This window comes from Eleutherodactylus coqui, chromosome 12 (assembly GCF_035609145.1).
Source record: "Eleutherodactylus coqui strain aEleCoq1 chromosome 12, aEleCoq1.hap1, whole genome shotgun sequence".
Classification (NCBI taxonomy): domain Eukaryota; kingdom Metazoa; phylum Chordata; class Amphibia; order Anura; family Eleutherodactylidae; genus Eleutherodactylus; species Eleutherodactylus coqui.
This window is the reverse complement of record NC_089848.1, coordinates 36572983-36593461: the sequence shown is the minus strand read 5'-3', so window position 1 is coordinate 36593461 and position 20479 is coordinate 36572983. Positions and strand designations below refer to the sequence as shown.

The 20479-nt window shown below is 43.4% G+C and overlaps 1 protein-coding gene across 3 annotated transcripts in view; it reads left to right on the top strand.

Moving 5' to 3' along the window:
• STX17 (syntaxin 17) overlaps positions 1 to 16542 on the top strand; it is a 52583-nt gene extending 36041 nt beyond the window's left edge. For all 3 annotated transcript variants that reach the window (XM_066585698.1, XM_066585697.1, XM_066585700.1), the window contains exons 6-8: positions 2076 to 2126; positions 14979 to 15065; positions 16160 to 16542. In XM_066585698.1, coding sequence (XP_066441795.1) covers positions 2076 to 2126; positions 14979 to 15065; positions 16160 to 16408 — 387 coding nt within the window. In that variant the 3' untranslated portion in view covers positions 16409 to 16542. The remainder of the gene's footprint in view (positions 1 to 2075; positions 2127 to 14978; positions 15066 to 16159) is intronic.
• Positions 16543 to 20479: the final 3937 nt, after the last annotated feature.

Sequence of the window (20479 nt, the reverse complement as noted above, 5' to 3'; positions counted from 1 at the left end):
GGGAAGGATATATCAGGTGAAAATGCTAACAGAGCTAGGCGAAGGGGAATAAGCCCCACAGTAAAAGTATCACTACTGGCACTTAGCTGATGATGACCCGCTGCCACACCAGACATCTCAGGCAAGAAGCCGCAGTCGTGTAGAGGGGAGCCCAGAATTATTATGATCAATCAGTCCATACACCGCGGGAGATATTGTAGGGAAGAGAAGAAGGGAACATCAAACACTGAGGGATTCCCAACATATGACCCCTAAGGGAACTTATGACAGGATAGAGTAACTCATCGGTACCCAGCGCCAATGACATAATCACGTAGACCATGCTTGAAGTCGTGACGACCCCGCCTGACCCCACTTTCTGACTGTAGCTGGCACGCAACAACACTAATTAAATGGCTTATCAGAGGGATCTTTTACCAAATTCTGAGCAGCAGAACATGATTTGCCAGTTGTTCCCGAACAGATCTTCAAGTTCCGCAGCATAGTCTTGTTCATAGATCAGGCTGGACGTTGTACCCACACAAACAACTTAAAAAAGAACATATATATCTTTATTGAAATACAAAACCTAATTAATAAAAATAGATCTAAAAACCAGAGACTGTGATATGCAGATACACAGAAGGTGGCAACGCAGCAGACCTCGCAGGGAAGTACAAGTGCCGCTTGTATATTAGTCGATTCTCAATATCATAAGAATCCAAAATCATGGCAAAATCAATTGTTGCAAAAACAAGCAAACAAATAAGGATATTTGATAAAGAACTCAAATCACGAACATGGTCTAGCACAGTTGATGAAGGTTTAGTACCGTTTAGGGAGAACTCATGTTCTTTGTTGGTCCGGAGTTGGTGAGATGGCGCTCCGATGAGCCACGTATCAGCAGGTGAGTATAGCTGTCAATTAAACTGTGTATACTAGGAGGGGTGGACAGCCTAGTGACTCGGGCTGGACCGCCTAGTGACTCGGGCTGGACCGCCTAGTGACTCGGGCTGGACCGCCTAGTGACTCGGGCTGGACCGCCTAGTGACTCGGGCTGGACCGCCTAGTGACTCGGGCTGGACCGCCTAGTGACTCGGGGTGCCTTTACATGTCACGATTTATCACCCGAATTATCACTACAAACAGCACATTTGGGCGGTAATCATGCCGTGTACATGCGGTTGCCGACAAGTCGCTACTTATCAGAGTCGGGCTTTGCCGCGCTGCTGTGCGTGAGTGGCCGCACTTGGTTTTTAGCAGAAGTAAAAAACAAACTACTGTCAGGCCATGTAAACAGGAGCCCCCCAATGTTTGAGAAACTTCTGTTTACGGTACATGGAGGCGGGTGGGCGGAATAATCCTCAGCCGCTCCGCTGCCACTCACTTGAATGACTATTGCTCCTAAACCAAGCATAGGACCGACCATCATACCGTGTAAAGGTACTTTCAAGCTTGCCATACACCCCACTTAATTGTCACCAGAGAGCAATTCCCCCCACCGCCGCATATACATGTACACTCAGCTGAGTACTCTGTGAGAAGAGAGGGGTAAGCTGTCCAAAGGTCTCTGGTAGTGGTCTATCGTCCCTGAGAACAGAAGGATTGTGCATGCTGGACCCTGCATTCCCCGACAAGGGAAGGGAGCCGAGAGTCAGGAGGCCCCTATAGATGGTTGACTGGTTCTGCCAAGATTGGCAGGTTTGATCAACATTAATGTGTCGTGGATTGTAAGCTCTTGTGAGCAGGGCCATCACCCCTACTGTTTGAATTGTCAATTAGCTTGTAACTCTGTAATGTCTGGTTTTGCTGGTACTTCTACCCTGTTGTGTTGGTGCTTTATAAAAATGATTATCATTCTAATTACTATGTGTATAAGAAACCGGTGGCAATCATGGGAATCACAGAGTAGCCCAAACAGAGTAGCCCAGGCTTCATTATAGCCTTCTAGGATGATTGGTTAAATCAGTATTATGGTGGCAGATGCCGTTCCAATAATTACTTGCCAAGCCTATAAATCAAGTTCTTAGATTTCTTTTATCTGTCTGCTGAATTTCTTTGGATAAAATACAAATCTGACTCTTCCATTTTTCCAGGATTTATTGGACTTGAATGAAATTATAAATGAATTTTCCCACCTGGTGCATGTGAGTATCGGATTTATGGTAAAGTACATTTTGAATAGCCTCATAGTAATTTTCCTCTTACCAGTCAGTGAAGTCCAAGTTGGGTTTTTAGTATTATGGCCTATGTATACCCAACAATTGCTGCTCAAAATTCGTTCAAACGAGCGAAAGTAAGCGATGTCGTTACGTGTAAACGCCATTCTGCACTATTTGTATACTTGTTGTTGGTCACTGAGTTTGTCTGCATAAAAGTAGTCGCTAGTTCATTCACTTGTCATTAAGTTTAAACAGCAGTTGTTCAGTCCTTCAGTACTTGAGGACAGGGTGATTGTTTGCCCAGCTAGAAAAGCGAACACAATCCGCCCAACTGCCGCAGGGCGCCATCCGCCCAACTGCCGCAGGGCGCCATCCGCCCAACTGCCGCGGGGCGCCATCCGCCCAACTGCCGCGGGGCGCCATCCGCCCAACTGCCGCGGGGCGCCATCCGCCCAACTGCCGCGGGGCGCCATCCGCCCAACTGCCGCGGGGCGCCATCCGCCCAACTGCCGCGGGGCGCCATCCGCCCAACTGCCGCGGAACGCAATCCACAGTGCAGCTTAGCTCCGCCCCTCCCCACCCCTTATTTGCAGCCAGCAATGGGAGGAGGCAGGCCGGGGTGGAGTTTGGCCCACCCTGTCCCACCCCCTCCCATTGCAAAGAGCTGGAGGGGAGGAGAGAAGAGGGAGGGAGTTTTGCGGTCATGCTGCTAAACTCCCTCCCACCTCCCTTCTCCGGCCGCTGTCATAGACTCCCACAGGATCCCATGCAGTGGCCGACGCATTCCGACCCGAAAGATAGTTCCAGGACTATCTTTGCGGATCGGCGTGAAAGCGCTTTGCCCTATATTGGGCCTGCTCGATGCTTTCATGCCGCAGGAATACGTTCATGTAATCTGATGCACTGGAATCCAATGCATCAGATCGTAGAGTATATTGGCCGGCCGTGAAAACGGCGTCCGATATACGCTCGTGTGAAAGGGGCCTTAAATGATGATTACTGTACCCAAGATATAGAAGCCAAAAAAATGACCTCCTCCTCAAAGATCCTCCGCTTCATAAGCAGACACTTCTGCTTTGCATCGCCTCTCAGATGATCCGTCAGTTGAGGCTGAGAATACTCATCCACTTGCTCTGCATCCAAAGCTCGTTGTTGAACGGCCCTAACGGCATATGAGGACCACGTCTAAATGCCTTCACAGCCTCCAACATCACAGACACGGAGGAGGAACCAATATTTACTGCTACCATCAAAGAATTCTTTTACTTGGTAATACATTTAAGACAAACGAATCTCCCGATAGAATATATAAGATGACTCACCTAAAGGAGATATTTATGAATTGGCTCACTTACTCCATGCGAAGAACTCAAGTACACAGAATGAAAAGTAAGTGCCCATACAGAATGGTGAAGCCAGTGGACAGGGGCTTTAAATTGGGTTTCTAATAGAGAAACAATTGCTGGTTGAAATTCTTGAATAGGTGAGGAGATGGCATATCTTTTATTTTAGTCCCCCATAGCCACACATTCCACAAAATAATATTAATTTAGGATGCCGATGGCATTGCATGGTAGAGAAGGAGACCCCAGTGGAGAAAAGAAAAGCACCCTGTTACACCCTACCCCATACACGTATACCCATGCCCCCTATGGCTCTAAACATCTAGGCATAATGATAATGGTCAAAAAAATCAAGCAAGATGACTATTAACAAGGAGCGTATCCAGGAACCTCCCACTGATCCAACAAATAATATCAGGCGGTCAAATAGTAGAGACCAATAATCCAGTAATAAGAAGGACTACTTATTACTGTTACGTAACTATTCTTCATGTATATTAACCCAGGAGGCGGCATCCATAGAAGTATCAAAGAAAAAATGTCTTCCCCTGCATGGCGACTCTCAGCCGCGTCGGATACAAAATAGCACAATGTAGCTGTGATCGGCATTAGCTCCTAACATCCTGAAATGCATCCGTCTGTAAGTCTGCTGAAGAGCTGTACCATGACCTCCATAGTTATCGCTTTCATCTCTCTTGGGGATACGGGTAACTAAACACGTCTAGATTCTATTGCGTTCTTGGATTGGCTGGATACTGGGTCTCTCTTCCTTTAACTCTCAAAGGCCGACTTCATTTATTGCAAATAAAACTATTGCCCAAATTCCCATATGCCCTCCACAACGCTCCCATTTGATCCCTCAGAGATTATATCCTGTATATCATGGAGAGGCTCCCTTCCTAATATTGAATCTGAGACCTTTTGCCTTTCAGTAGATTGGGAGGGTTGGCCTAGGTCAGACAGTTGGTATACACTGGCTGGATATTATAAATCTCGGACTCTGGGGATGGTGGGGATATTGGCTAGTGTTAGCGGTACAGATTAAATTTGTACATAGAAATAACTGTTCTCCATCTGGTTTACATGCCATGGGTTTGTCTCCGTCAGTAGATTGCCCACGATCACTTGTGCATCGGCTGATCGATGTCTGTTTTAGCCTCCTAATCGGGCTAATAAATGTTAACAAATTTCCATGCCCAACAGTTGGGATGTGTAAAAGGGTCTTTAAGCACTGAGTCGGCTGTCAGCCACTCATTCCCCACTTATTTCCGTGTCATATTTTTACTCGGACTTTATTTCCGGTTCATCGCTTTAATTGGTCAGACTTCTAGCATTGGTCAAAATACAATCTACAGGTTCCTTGGTTATTCTTTATTTTAAACTCCTTTTTTCTAACTTTTCTAACTCCTCCCTCTTTTCTCCACTCAGGTTCATTAATCTGTCCCAGTTCTCAGTATACACGATCTTGCCCTCTACATGTGTAGTTGCCCTCCCCAACCCTAATTTTATCCTTTCATGGCCAAGGGTCATTGATGCTCCTATGTGCAGGTCACATTCTGCAGTTATTCCCACTTTAACATTTTTTTTTATTATTTTTCTATTGCCATATCTACATGAGGGCTTGTTTTTTGCAGGATGAGTTGTTTTTTTTCAATCATGCCATTTAGCGTACAATGCAATGTATTGGAAAACTTTTAAGAATTTCTAAATGGTAGCAAAATGGGGCAAAAAGCACAATGATGTGGTTAAATGAGATGTATGGGTATATAACAATCCTGTTTTATAACGAACAACCTGTCTTATAGTGACTTAGTGTACCGCTCGAATGCTCCATTCTATTGATATACCGTGATGCTATTATTTTTGCTATTTTATATCACATGGATCTCCCATAAGAGCTTTTTGGAAGCCTTTATATTTTACCTTATTTTACCTAATTTTCATATCTTCATTTCACTTTACTTTGCCTTGTGTTCATGGTCTCTGACTGTATGTGTCAATCCGGCACACTTCTACTCGTGCTCTGCTTCATTATATATTTTTCTGTAATTTATGGTATTACAAGCTGATATCTCTGACTTCGCCCAAGTTACTTTGCTAAAGGTGTTTACTTGTTGTTCGCACAGAAAATTTTATAAAGTCGTTTTTACTTCAGAGGAACCAAGGAATAAAATATGTATACATATAGAGGAGTGTTAGATTCTCCTCAGACTGCATACACCGATGTCGCTCTGCAGAATGTGCCACCCCTCTCACTCTACTCACTTTTTACCCTTAAAGGTAACACCCCTTTTTATTCAAATTTACCGTCAGACTGTAGGTTGTAGCCCCTTCTTAGCCTTAAAGGCATGCTCCATCCCTGCAGTTTATGGTCGCTTACTTATGTTCTTTACAGTATTTCAGTAGATTCTCCTCAGTATATACACAGAGGTCAGTTATATTCTCCACCATATATACACATAGAGGGGAGGTAGATTCTCCTCAGTATATACACATAGAGGTGAGATAGATTCTCCTCAGTATATACACATAGAGGTGTGGTAGATTCTCCTCAGTATATACACATAGAGGTGTGGTAGATTCTCCTCCGCATATACACATAGAGGTGAGGTAGATTCTCCTCAGTATATACACAGAGAGGCTAGTTAGATTCTCCTCAGTATATACACATAGAGGTGAGGTAGATTCTCCTCAGCATATACACATAGAGGGGAGGTAGATTCTCCTCAGTATATACACATAGAGGGGAGGTAGATTCTCCTCAGTATAGAAATCATTTCCCTCGGCTTTATAGTTTCTGAGAAAATAACCCTCTCATGTATGGTAGATTGTTGCATCGTTTTTCATGCTTAGAATTGAATATTGATGTTGCAATCCCTTTACTTTTCATATTTTGGACCTAAAGAATGGTGGTACCAAATTTCAAGTTTGTACGACACCGAGAAGTTAGAGAATTAGATTAGGTACATTACGTAGGGGGTCACTTACTTTCACACTTAGAATCGAATAATCGAGTTGTGATCCTTTTACTTTTCCTATTTAGGACCTAAAAAATGGTTGTGCTCTTCAAGTAAGTTTGAACGACACCAAAAAGTTAGCGAATTAGTGGCGAGTCAGTCAGTGTCTGTCCCTCTCTCTCTGTCTGTCTCTCATATTTTTATTTATTTTTTGTTTGTTTCCCTATGCCGATTTTATCATTGTTATCCACTGCTATTTTTTTAATTATATAACAGAGAAGTTGAATATGTCATCCTATTGCCTCACAACTTTCGCTGGAGAGTTACACCAACATACCAGTGTGCTGCTCCATCCTCTGTTTAGTGGCCAGTGCTTGTAACTGCAGCTGCAACTCTCAGAAATCAGTATTGCAATATATTGTATTTTTAGCGTGGCAGGGCCTAATATGGTCAAATACATAACAACATTGGAAGCCTCCAGGCTCAAGGATGTCATGGCAACCATCGTCACCCCATCAGTGCATCGGGGGGGGGGGGGGGGGGTGGTTTGGCAGTGCATGTAAGCTGTCAAACAACTGCAATTGGAACTGGATCGAATCATGGCTGTTTGCGGCTGGTATCAGCTGTTTCAAACAGGCAACACCCACCAAGGATGCATCAGACTGGGCTCCTGAGTCTGCCTTATACGCAACCCACACCTCTGTGAGAAGGGGTAATAGTGTACAGTGGCAGGGAATCGCCACTAAGCCTGTTGTCAATCTACCATTCTGTTTAGAGCTCTAGGAAACACAACCTCCAAGCTTACAATGTGCTGGTTAACCAGTCAGGGTAAAATGCAAAGCATCTTCCTGAAAATGTCGCATTGAATTTATGTCTCATGTAAAAACATTTGATGCAGAACTTGGTGGAACTTAGTGCATTGTTAACCCCATAACTAATTTTAGCCTTAAGAGCCAGTATTTGCCGGACGAGTTCTGGTCTTTTATAGGAATCAATTTTGGGTACATATAATGTATTGAAAACCATTTTATATATATAAATTTTTTTTATTTTTTTTTTTGCTGTGGGCAATGGTAAAAAAGCTAATTCTCAGCCGTTTTTTGTGATTTACGTTTATGGCATTCGCAGTGTGGTATAAAGATTGTTACCTTTATTCTAAGAGCCATTATGATTATTACAACACCACATTTACAGAGGTTTTACCACTATAGGGTGTTTTACCACTTTTTGCGCAGTATAACCATTTTTTTACAAAAATACTTTTTTGTGTGGCATAATATTTCAGGACCAGAACATTTTTATTTTTCAGTCGACAGAGCTGTATCAGGCATGTATTTTGTGGGAAAACATGTAGTTTGCATTGGTACCATTCTGAAGTATATACGATTTTTTCAAATTTTTTTTCTTCCTATTTATGGGAAGCGAAATGATTTTCTGTTTTCATTTTTTCAATATTTAAAGCCTTGTATGAGGGAAAAAAGTTATTTTTTTTTTCTGTAAAAACATGTAGAAGCCACAGTCAACAATAACTGCAGTATCTGCAAAATTAAACGGTGTAGAGAAATGATTAGGTGAGCAAGTCCTCATCATTTCATTCCTTTTCTGGGAAACCCCCATATGTGACAATCAGAGAGCAAATATGCTTTCTTATTGATGGGAGATGAGCTTATCTGTTTTCACTAGTCTCCCCTCCTTTTCTACTCTGCACATTGACTAAAATTCACTGCCGTAAATTCAGTATTCCAGAATCCACCTCAGATGGCTATAACTCTGGTTCTCTAAGGGATATGAACATGCTTTTGGTGACATTTCAGAGCATATTGGCAGCTCTGATAGAACCGGAGTTTCAGCTATTTAAAGTAGAGTAAGCTCTGTTCCTCCTAAACTGTAATGTCCTTTTCCTGCAGAACTACCGGAGCTCATCCTGAACTGCTGGGGGTTAAGGTTTCTTCTCTAAAAAAACTAGGTGGTCCTTCTGCTCAGTCACATGACCAGAATTTCTACCTGGGAAACAACAGTTCCCAGAAGCACTTGTATCACCTCATGGAACCTCACACCTCTATGCATTGACCAGTAATGCTTTGATTAACCCTTTGTCCTCCTCCTGAGCTTTATTTACAGACTGTGAAGAGAGGATGGGGCTGTTGCTCTGCAAAAGTTGTCTCACAGCCTTGATAAGACTAACTGAACTGTGCATATGAAATAGTTAATGTATTGTCAAGAGGAGGGGGAGCTACATGGTAAGTATGCTATGCTAGGCTGATAACTGACAAATATCCATCTAGTTCAGCCTGTTTCCACCCCCTCTTGTTAATCCAGAGGAAGGCAAAAAAAACAAAACAGTGAGGCGGAAGACAATTTACCCTATTTTGGGGGGAAAAAAATCTTCCTGACTTCATAATGGCAGTCAGATTAATCCCTTGATCAACATTTGAAAACGTTCTACCTTACTCCCAAGTCCGGCAGTAGGAAGTTACCCGGATCAACAGTTCCTGCTGGTTAATAATGTCTATATCCTGTAATATCCTTCCGCTCTAGAGAGACATCAAGTCCCTCTTAAACTTCTCTATGGATTTTGCCATCACCACATCCTCAGGCAGAGAGTTCCACAGTCTCACTGCTCTTACAGTAAAGAACCCCCTTCTATGTTGGTGATGAAACCTGCTTTCCTCTAGACATAGCGGATGCCCTCTTGTTACCGTGGCAGTCCTGGGTATAAACAGATCATGGGAGAGATCCTTGTATCGTCCCCTCATGTATTTATACATAGTTATTTGATCGCCCCTTAACTGTCTTTTTTCCAGGGTGAGTAATCCCAATTTCAATAGCCTCTCCGGGTATTCTAGTCCTTCCATTCCATGTATTAATTTACTGGCCCTTCTTTGATCCCTCTCAAGCACTGCAACATCTTTCCTGAGTACTGTTATGCAGAACTGTGCGCAGTATTCCATGTGAGGCCTGACAAGTGCCTTATATAGTGGGAGAATAATGCTCTCGCCCCTATACCTCTTTTAATGCACCCTAAAACTTGCTTTTGCAGCAGCTGACTGGCATGGATTGCTACAGTTAAGTCTACAGTCCACTAGTACCGGCAAGTCTTTTTCCTAGCAGTACCCCATTTAGAGTATACTGGTAACATCCGGTTCCCCTGCTCATGTGCATAACCTTACATTTTTTGATGTTGAACTTCATTTGCCAGTTTCCTACCCAAGCCCCCAACTTATCTAGGAGAAAGTTAAAAAAAAAAAGGCTGGTGAAAAAGGCACAACACTCTAAGCTTGGTAGAAACTCAAGGTCATGGATATGGTAGTGAAAGAACTTCTCTTTTATTGGACAACATCAAAACCCAGTAAGTGAACTTCAGTTTCTTCCAAGCTTAGAGTGTTGCGCCTTTTTCACCAGGTTTTCCTTTCTCCTTGTCACATTCACGCCCACCTAGGTGGAGCGTTTACTGGCAGGCAGCACCTATACAATTCCATACACCTATAATTCCAGAACACTATTGGTTATCACCAGAGATGAGCAAGCATACTTGCTAAGGACAATTACTCGATCGAGCATTGTCCTTAGCAAGTATCTCCCCGATCGGCAGAGAAGGTTCAGCTGCCGGCGCAGGTGACAGGTGAGTTGCGGCAGTCAGCGGGGGGGGGGGGGGGGGGGAGAGAGAGATCTCCCCGCTCTCTCCCGCCGCTGGCAGCCAAATCTTTGCTCCCTAGCGGGCAGGTACTCGCTAAGGGCAATGCTCGCTCGAGCAATTGCCCTTAGCGAGTATACTCGCTCATCTCTAGTTATCACCTTCCTCCGGGTTTTCCACCCTCAAACCTTTCTCTATCTACACTATTCCCAGCTTATCTAGGTCCATTTGTTACCGTACATTGTCCTCCATTGTATTATCTTTATAATTTGTGTCATCTGCAAATATTAATATTTTACTGTGCAGTCCCTCTATCAGATTATTGATAAACATATTGAACAGAATGGGGCCCAATACTGAACCCTGTGGCCCTCCACTAGCAGCGGTGGCCCAATCAGTGTACGAACCATTTATTACCACCCTCTGCTTTCTATCTCTGAGCCAATTCTTTACCCAGATACACAGGTTTTCACCCAGTCCGAGCTGTCTCATTTTATATATCAACCTATTATGCGGCACTGTGTCAAATGCTTTAGAAATATTTAGAGATCAATAGACTCGCCCCGGTCCAGCCTAGAACTTACTTTATTGTAGAAGCTGATCAAGTTGATTTGACATGATTGCCCCCTCATGAACCCATGCTGGTGAGGAGTTATTCCATTGTTCTCCTTTCAGGATGGCATCTCTTAGAAACCCCTTAAATATTTTTCCAACTATTAAAGTGAGACTTACCAGCCTGTAGTTACCAGGCTCTCTTCTTGACCCCTTTTTGTATATTGGAACCACATTAGCAATGCGCTAATCCAGTGGTACAACCCCAGTCTCAATAGAGTCCCTAAATATAAGAAATAGCGGTCTATCTATCACGTTACTTAATTCCCTTAGAACCCTTGGATTTATTTCATCTGGACTCGGCGATTTGTCGATTTTAATCTTTTTTTCTTTAGCCGGCTCAGCACTTCCTCCTGCGTTAGGCAGGTGATATTAAGTTGGGGGGTTAATTTTATCCCTTTGTATCTCATGTGATATTTCTTTTGTGAATGTACTTGAGAAAATACTATTTAATAGATTCGCCTTCCGTTCATCATCTATTATGATTTCTCCTGCATTATTTGTTAAAGAGCCAGTGCTTTCAGTGCAAATTCTTTTACGTTTATATAACCGAAAAATAGTTTAGGGTTATTTTTGCTCTCCTTGGCAATGTGTCTCTCTTCCTCCTCCTTGGCAGTTTTTATCTTTTCCTTATATAATTAGTTTTTTCCCCTGTATGCTTTTAGCGCTTCTTCACTGCCTTCTTATTTTAGTAACTGACTTTTTTTTTTTTTTGACTTCTTGCCCTCCTTACAGTCTTATAGAGCCACATTGGTTTCCTTCTATCTGTAGTTCTTTTTAAAGGGTATAAACTGCTCCCATGAAGCATATAGGATGTTTTTAAACTTTTCCCATTTGTTGCCTGTACTATTATTTTTGAGGACGTTGTCCCATGTAATGTTGCCAAAAGTAATTCTGAGCGGATCAAATTTTGCTTTACTAAAGTCTAGTATTTTTGTCGCTCTCTGATAAGGCTTCCTATTAAATGACAACTGGAGCGGATGATATCCTGATAGCTCTTGGTCGACCGCATACTGATTTGCCACGGGTCTTTGATATATTAAAGTGTTTTGGGAAAAGTTCAGGTTTCAAGGTAAACGCTACTAAATGCGAATTGCTTGATATCTCTCCCCGGGGTATAGTTGCTGGAACTGACCTTAAAAACTATCATCTTAATTTAGTCAATGCTCACTCCTGCAACTCACCGCTCACCCCCGCCGGCCCCCGAATCTTTTGGCACGAGCAGGCATGTACTCGAAAATGCCAATACTCGCTTGAGTAATTTGCCTTAGCGAGTACGCTTGCTCATCTCTACTCATGAGACATTCTCTGGATTGGATAAGGGGATCCAATGACTATTCAAATACAGACGTAGAGGCGGAGTTATTCCACCCATGGAGCTTGAACGCTCTCCTACACACAGGCTTTTCTAAGCTTCCTATTGATAGTAAACATTCCGTCATGGCTAGGGACACCATAGCAGCCTGAAAGATAGCTCATAAAACATATGGCCTGCTGTTTAAAATTTCCAAACACATGGACCTATGGAACCATCCAGAATTTAAGGAAGGGCGAGAAAATAAAATGTTCAAAATTTGGCAGCAAAAAGGCATTATAAAAGTCCACACCTTATGCACCCAGAATCTCCTAGGTATAGGACTTTTAGAGATCTATGTGAAAAACACAATTTACTGGGATCACATTTTCTCCCATACGCATAAATACAAAATTTTCCAAGGAAGAGGCTGATATATCAAGAGCGGCAATACTTAACCCTATTGATACTCTAGTTAAAAACCTTTCATGTAAATATTCGTTTTCAGTACTATACACTAAATTTAGAGATGGGTGGGTGATAGAGAACAGATCGAATTTGTTCAAAAAACGGTCTTGTGACTTGCAGGACTCGGAATTACCCGAGGGAATAATTGAGAGCTGTAACTCTGTGAGAAAGGCGGTGTCAAACGAACGGCGGCGGGAAACTTATTTTATGATAATCCATGGCGCAATTTATGAGTTTGACAAACCACAGAGGTGCCTCCTGAGGTTGTTATCTAAACCTCCGGGGATAAGCGATGTCCTACAACAGCTAAAACATCTAAATTGGAGAGAATCGAGATTGAGCGACGCGTGGGATCTCAAGCCCCCCAATTTTTCAATAAGTGGAGGGAGTTTATGGAGAATTTCCTTAGTCCCCATGAAATTAAGGAATGAATGAATCCATTCACTAATACAACCTTGTACTATAGCCAAGATGATATGAACCAGTTGGGAAAGTTGAAGATGACGTAACTGGTCGTAGTGGGAGGTGGTCGCTGGGAAGCTATGCCGCGGGTTAGTGTGTAATAAATAAGAGCTTTATTGTTTGTTCCACAATTTTGATGAATATTAGGGAATAATAAAATAATGGAAGACCTTTGTATGAGGTAGATTTCTTTTATTTGCAGAAGATACAATAATTGTTAAATTTGAGAATGCAACTGCATACTGTAATTCTTCTGTAAAGATAACGCATGTTTTATGTTTGGATTTACTACATTGTCTGCCCATATATGTATTTCATGAAAATTTCAATAAAAACAGAGTTATAATAGACAACTGGAAATTAGTTATATTGTGGTCACTATTTCCTAAGTGTCTCTCAACCTACACCCTCATGATTCTGACCGGTCTGTTGGTTAATATTAAGTCCAGAGTGGCCTTCCCTCTAGTTGGCTCCTGTACAATTTGGTTAAGGTGGTTATCTTTGATTGTTTTCAAGAACTTATCTCCCTTGTGTGATCCACAGGTTTCATCTTCCCATATTAAATCCGGATAATTAAAGTCTCTCATAATAATTACTTAATTGCGGTTTGACACTTCTTCTATTTGTCTAATAAGTTTTCAGTTTCTTCTGTTATTTTTGGTGGCCTATAGAGAACTCCTATCAGGACTTTTTCAGTCTTCTCTCCCTTTTTTTTTATACCCATAGAGATTCCACGTGTTCATCTACTACATCTATATCTTCTCGTAGTATCAGCATTAAGTAGGATTTAACATACAGACACACCCCTCCCCCTTTTCCAGCTTCCACAATCCCTACTGAAGAGATTGTAATCCACTGTCCAGTTGTATTTATCATCAAGCAATGTTTACGTTATTCCTACTATATCGTAGTTTTCTTCAGACATTCTCGCTTCTAGCTCACCCACTTTACCTCGTTGCCATACAGCTTTCATTATGCTTCTTATGGTCCTATTAGCTATCAGTTCTATGTGTACTAAACCCCCTTCCGCTCAACCCACATTTTATTTCCTTAGTCCCAGGTCTCTGCCTAAACCCCCCCCCCCCCCCCGCCCTATCTCTCTGGTTGCCCTCCCTCCCAGTCCCCAGTTTGAACACTCCTCCAGCCTTCTAGCCATCTTCTGCCCCAACACAGCTGAGCTTATTGAATGCAGGGGCAAGAGAGCAAAGACACGGTAGTGCCTGATTGTGCATGCTGACCATATGTTGCTAACGACAGGGACTGTGTACTTACATAGAAGTGAAGACAGGATGAATTGAGCATGCTTGACCAGAGTGAAGGAAATATTGGAGGCCGTATCCAGGCGAAACCAATGGCAAACTGAGAATAGGGATGGGGTGTTTAATGGGGGTTAGAGTTCAGAGCTGGTGTATTTGCAAAGATTAATGGTTTGAGATATAGAAGTCACAGAGCCTAAATGTGACCTTGGGAATAGCCTTTTAATTGTATAACAAAAGCTAAAATCTAATCCTGATGTGTTACTACAGAACTAAGATTAATTAATGACATGGTACGCAGTAGACGTGCTTGGAGTCGGCCATTAGACGGTACCTAGATGTGTTCCAATGACTTACAGCTATACTGTTTGTAAGAATAGATTGCCGATTCAGGTGGTAAATCAGGTAACTGTTGTTAATTGCCAAAAAGTGATTACTGAAATTTTATGACATCCAAAAACAACTTCCTAAAAGTGTTGGCCCTTCTCTCACATCTGCGATTGACTACTTTGTGTTCTTTGTATGGATCTAAAACCAAACAGCGGCGGCTGTAAATCTAGTTTAGACTTCTTGAAGCAAGAGGTGGAAGGAAGGCAGATGACTAATAGTTAAATCTTTAACTTTAATTTCTTTCCCCTTCCAGCACTGTTTATCAGGTGCTATTAGTGAACTGCCATTAACAGCTGTGCAGCTACACAGCGCTACAGATGAAAGCTGCTGCAGGGTCCCTGATTACAAAAATTAAATAGTGTGTATTGGCTTTCTGCTGCTTCTCAGCGGGAAATCTCACTCATAATTCCTTTGCATCCAGACTCAGCAGGAGAAGATTGACAGCATTGAAGACCATGTCAACACGGCTGCTGTGAATGTTGAAGAGGGAACCAAGAACCTGGGGAAGGTAGGGATATGCTCCCGCTGCTGAATCAATGGTACTGTGCCTACCAGCAATCTTCTGTATTAACCCAATTGATCTGCCGTCCCTAATGCTGAGGGAAACAGCAATTAAGGAAATAAGAAAGAAATGACACATGAGGAAGAAGGAGGGAGCAGTGAAGAAGAAATCAATCTCTGCTGTGATATGCTATCACATTCTTTCTTCAAGCACTAAGAAGCAGACATCCTACACTTTGCATCTACTTCATTTCAAATACTTTTTCAAAGTCAACATTCAAAAATATGCTCATTCTTCGAGTTACAGTCAGATTTATGTCACGGTCTTCTAATATTTATTGGGCTTTGCACAGACTATAGGTCAAGCATTCATAATAGTAACCACAGACCAAGTATCTATAAGGACTCTCTCACGGGAATTTTCTCCTGCGCGCCATGGGCGTGTTTCCAGTGCGGGGAGCACGCAGCGGTACACAATGCTGCATGCCAACTAGTCCCCATACACTAGCCTGCCACGCATGCGCATGTAATACATACCAAGATAGAGCATATTTCGTTCTTTTTTGTGCGCTGTCTGAGAGGCGCTGTTGAAAGTGATGTAAAGTTAGTTTCCAAGTATTACGTGCGCAAAACCCACACATGTAATATGCTGTTGTCCAGTTGTAAACTATTAATGGCCTATCTTTAGGAAAGGCCATCAAAAGTAGATCAGCAGGGGTTTGCTGCCCAAGATCTCCTCCAATCGGCTGTTTCCTGGGCTGGAGCTTTTGTGTACAGAGCTGAAGTGAGTGGGAACTTTGCATGTAATACCAAGCCTGGCCACTGCAGCGGGAACGGAGCTGTCTTTCCTGCAGAAATCGGCTCATTAGACTGGAACTTTTTAGAGAAGTACAGCACCAAAGTAGGTGATACATTGATGAAATCAGACTCCTTGTCATGGTATTGGATAGATGACATGTTCACTTTAAAGATTTGTGGATTCTGATCTCTGATCACATCTGTGTTGTTATTCCAAGTTGTTTTGTTTCTACTTCTTACATTTAACGGTACTTTAGAATGAATTTATAATTTGTGCTAACATTTTTTTCTATATTTTATAAGGCATTGAAGTACAAGCTGTCTCTGCTTCCTGCCGCCGGGGCTCTCATTGGTGGGATAGTGGGGGGACCTATTGGCCTGATGGCAGGATTTAAAGTGGCTGGTGTTGCAGCTGCACTTGGCGGTGGACTGCTGGGCTTCACAGGAGGAAAAGTCTTACAAAGAAAAAAAGAAAATGTGGAAAGAGAGCAAGAAGTCCCCAGTATAGAAGCCAATCCACAGGAAGCCGAGAGAGAGCCTGAAAACACTTAGCCATTGTAATAGAAAGCCTTGGGAAGAGGTTAGCAAGAATATTTACGAGTGCGGCTGCTTGTTTGTGTTTTTGGGAGGAATGTTTGGTAGAAAAAAGACTTTTTAATTAAAAAATAAAATTCTTCCTAGTAAGACATGAAGCTTTATATATGATTGATGTATACAGGACACAACTCCTTCACACAGACATTAAGGATCAGTCCGACCTCTCGGGTCCGGGATTGTTGGATGGCAAAGAGTAGGCAGACAACAAGAAGTATATGCACAATGACTTGGTGGAGACCCCAGAGGGTTGCGAACGGCACGGATCGGCGGAGCTCTGCTGCAGTCAGAGTTACACTAATCTGGAGAAAACACATTAAACCCAAAATGAGAGCTCCAAGGTGAGAGCAGGACCCACTGCATGTGGCTAAGGTACAGACTTGGAAAGAGTGAGGACAAAGAACAGGGAGTCCGGGAAGTGCTGCTTTACTGATCGTTTTATCAAATACTGCAAGAACTGTATGCCTCGGATTGTGTAGTGATGAGTTTTGGGGCGCGTTCCTTAGTTGCATGAAAAGTGCCTGCAGTATTATAATCCATCCACTCACTTTCTGTGGGCAGCGGCCGCCTGAGAGGTCCGCTATCCTGTACAAGCTGGCAGTTCCTTACCCACAGGGCTCATTCAGACGACTGTGATTTCAGCACGTATTACAGCCGCGATGCACGTGACACGTGGCGAATGGAGTCAATAGAAGTAAATAGACTTACATTGATCCCCTCAGATTAGCATGTAAACACGAGATATAGAACGCAGCATGCTCTATTTCTGTGCGAACCCCATCATAGAATCATAGAATGGTAGAGTTGGAAGGGACCTCCAGGGTCATCGGGTCCAACCCCCTGCTCAGTGCAGGATTCACGAAATCATCCCAGACAGATGTCTGTCTGGCCTCTGAACACTTCCATTGAAGGAGAACTCCCCACCTCCCGTGGCAGCCTGTTCCCCTCATTGATCCCCTCACTGTTAATATCTAATCTGTGTCTCCTCCCTTCCAGTTTCATCCCATTGCATCTAGTCTTTCCTTGTACAGATGAGAATAGGGCTGATCCCTCTGCACTGTGACAGCCCTTCAGATATTTGTAGACTGCTAATAAGTCTCCTCTCAGCCTTCTCTTCTGCAAGCTAAACATTCCCAGATCCTTTAACCGTTCCTCATAGGACATGATTTGCAGACCGCTCACCATCTTGGTAACTCTCCTCTGAACTTGCTCCAGTTTGTTGGTCTTTTTTGTGTTCAAAAGTATTTTATTAAGGTTTTTTGCAAGATACAACACACAACATTTCTTTTCCTGTCGCTCCTGGATCCAGTTTTCGCGCTGTTCCTAACTTATGTTAATTACACTGAAATTAACGTATAACATACATTGTTTATCTGTTCTCATTTTCCACAATAAATATCTCCTTAAACTTCAACGCTGTCCTCCAGCTGAATTTATCTTCGTGTCTAACGTTGCTACTTAAGTCATTTAAACTGTCAACATCGTAACTGCATTAACTTACTTTCGTTCTGTTATCCGGCTTCCACCCCGCCCCACGCGTGACCAGGACGTGGCGGTCGTCGGATCACTATACAACTTTTGATAGCATTGCTTGTGAACTGATCATATGGTGTATTGGGAGGAAAAGAATGTAAGATAGTAAGAGAAAGAAGAAGAAGAAAAAAGGTAAACAGATGGGGTGGGGTTGGTAAGAAGAAAGAAGGAAGAGTACAGGGGGGTAAATAGTACCTCTTTATACCTCAGATCTCGGCGTGCCCGTTAGTCCCTAATTTATTTATTGGTTGGGCGAGTCGCCCCCCCGCAGCCACCCATTGAAGTCTACTGACCTTTGGAAAGTCAGCCATGGCTCCCAAATCGCATGATAGGATGTATATTTGTTATCGTCGCTTGCTCTCAACTCCTCCATATGGCTAATCTCATCAAGCGCTGTCACCCAGTTAAGTCTGGAGGGCGGGGTTTGCGATCTCCAAAGACAGGGGATTGATACCCTTGTCGCTAGCAAAAAGAATCGGAGAATTCTTTTCTTATTTGTCCCTATTGACCCCGGTAGAACTGACAGGAGGGCAATTTCGGGAGTGAATGTTAGAGAATCTCTGGTTAAGGCATTGTATAATTCCTCCACCGCCTTCCAGAGGGGTGAAACTTGGGAGCACGCCCACCATATGTGTGTAAGTGTCCCGGTTTCCATCAAGCATCTCCAGCATTGGTCCGACACCCCTGTGTAGAATCTAGCCAATCTTGCCGGAGTACGATACCATCTCGTAAGCAACTTGTAGTTCAATTCTTGGTGGTTACCTGATACTGTCATCTTGTGTGTCAAACACTGGGCCTTTGCCCAGTCCTCTGCTGGCACGGTTCGTCCTAGCTCCTTCTCCCAGGATCTCTTGAACCCCTCCCCGGCGTCCCGACCCCCCTCGGCGACCAAAATGCCATAGACCGCGGAGATCATTCCCTTCTTTTTCTGAGGTGTTTCACATAGCTCCTCGAAGGGAGTCGAAGGCTGTGTCAGTATAGCCATCGGGCCCAAGGTTCTTATGTAGTGAGCGATCTGATGATATTGGAGCCACGCGCCTGCCCGCGGCCTCCCCCCTCCCGAGATCGTTTCCATTCGTAATATTCCATCCTTGTCTGTGATGTCGCGCACCCTCGGGCATTGTAAGCCCAGACCCTCTAGCAAATGTAGTCCCGTATCCCCCTGAGGGAAGTCTGGGTTTCCCTTCAGGGGTGTCCATGGTCCTGGTGTCTTTATCAGTCCGCATTTTATTGCGAATCCGTCCCATATTTTTAGTATTGACCTCATTAAAGTGGATACTTTAATTCCGCGTCTTCCTAAACCTCCATTTAACCAAAATATACCTTGTATTTGTTTAGTTGATCTTTCTAGTTCTACCCAATGTTCCGTATAAGTTTCTCTTGTTAGATCTAGTACTATTTTACCGATTGCAGCCCTGTAGTAAGACCGTACCGTGTTTCCCCGAAAGTAAGACAGTGTCTTACTTTCTTTTTATCCCCAAAAGCCCCACTATGTCTTACTTTCGGGGTATGTCTTATAATAAAAAAAAATCATTACTCACCTCCCCCGGCGTTCTGTCGCGCTCCGGCAGGATGTCGCTCGCTCCTCGTCCCCGGCGCAGCATTGCTTTCTGAATGTGGGGGCTTGAAATCCCCGCCTCCAGAAAGCTAATACACACGCCGTCAGCCAGTTACAGCCATTCAATGACAGCATTGAATGGCTGTGATTGGCTGAAGGCGCACGTGGCTTCAGCCAATCACACTATTCAATGACATCATTGAATGGGTGTGATTGGCTGAAGCCACGTGCGCCTTCAGCCAATCACAGCCATTCAATGATGTCATTGAATAGTGTGATTGGCTGAAGCCACGTGCGCCTTCAGCCAATCACAGCCATTCTGTAACTGGCTGACGGCGTGTGTATTAGCTTTCTGGAGGCGGGGATTTCAAGCCCCGCATTCAGAAAGCAATGCTGCGCCGGGGACGAGGAGCGAGCGACATCCTGCTGGAGCGCGACAGAACGCCGGGGGAGGTGAGTAATGATTTTTTTTTTCTACGGTATGTCTTACTTTCGGGGGAACGGCTTACATTGGCCGACCCCCCTGACACCCCCGATACGTCTTACAATCGGGGGTGTCTTACTATCGGGGAAACACGGTAGGTCTGGGAGCCCCAATCCCCCTCTAGTTTTCCTCTGTGTCAGCAGTTTATAGCTAAGGCGTGGTCTAGATCCTTTCCATATGAAACGGGTTGTGATTTTTTGAAGTCTGTCAAAGTAATCTTTTGGTATATTTATAGGTACTGTTTGAAAGAGGTAGAGGAGTCTGGGCAATACATTCATTTTAAGTACATTAATTCTGCCTAGCCACGATAGGTTCAGTGCTCTCCATTTGTCTAAATCTTTTGTGATGGATGTGAGAATGGGTTCGAAATTTAGCTTAAACAATTTCTCCGTCTCTGAGGGCATGGCCACTCCCAGATATTTTATTTGATCCTCCCGCCATCTTAAGGGGTATT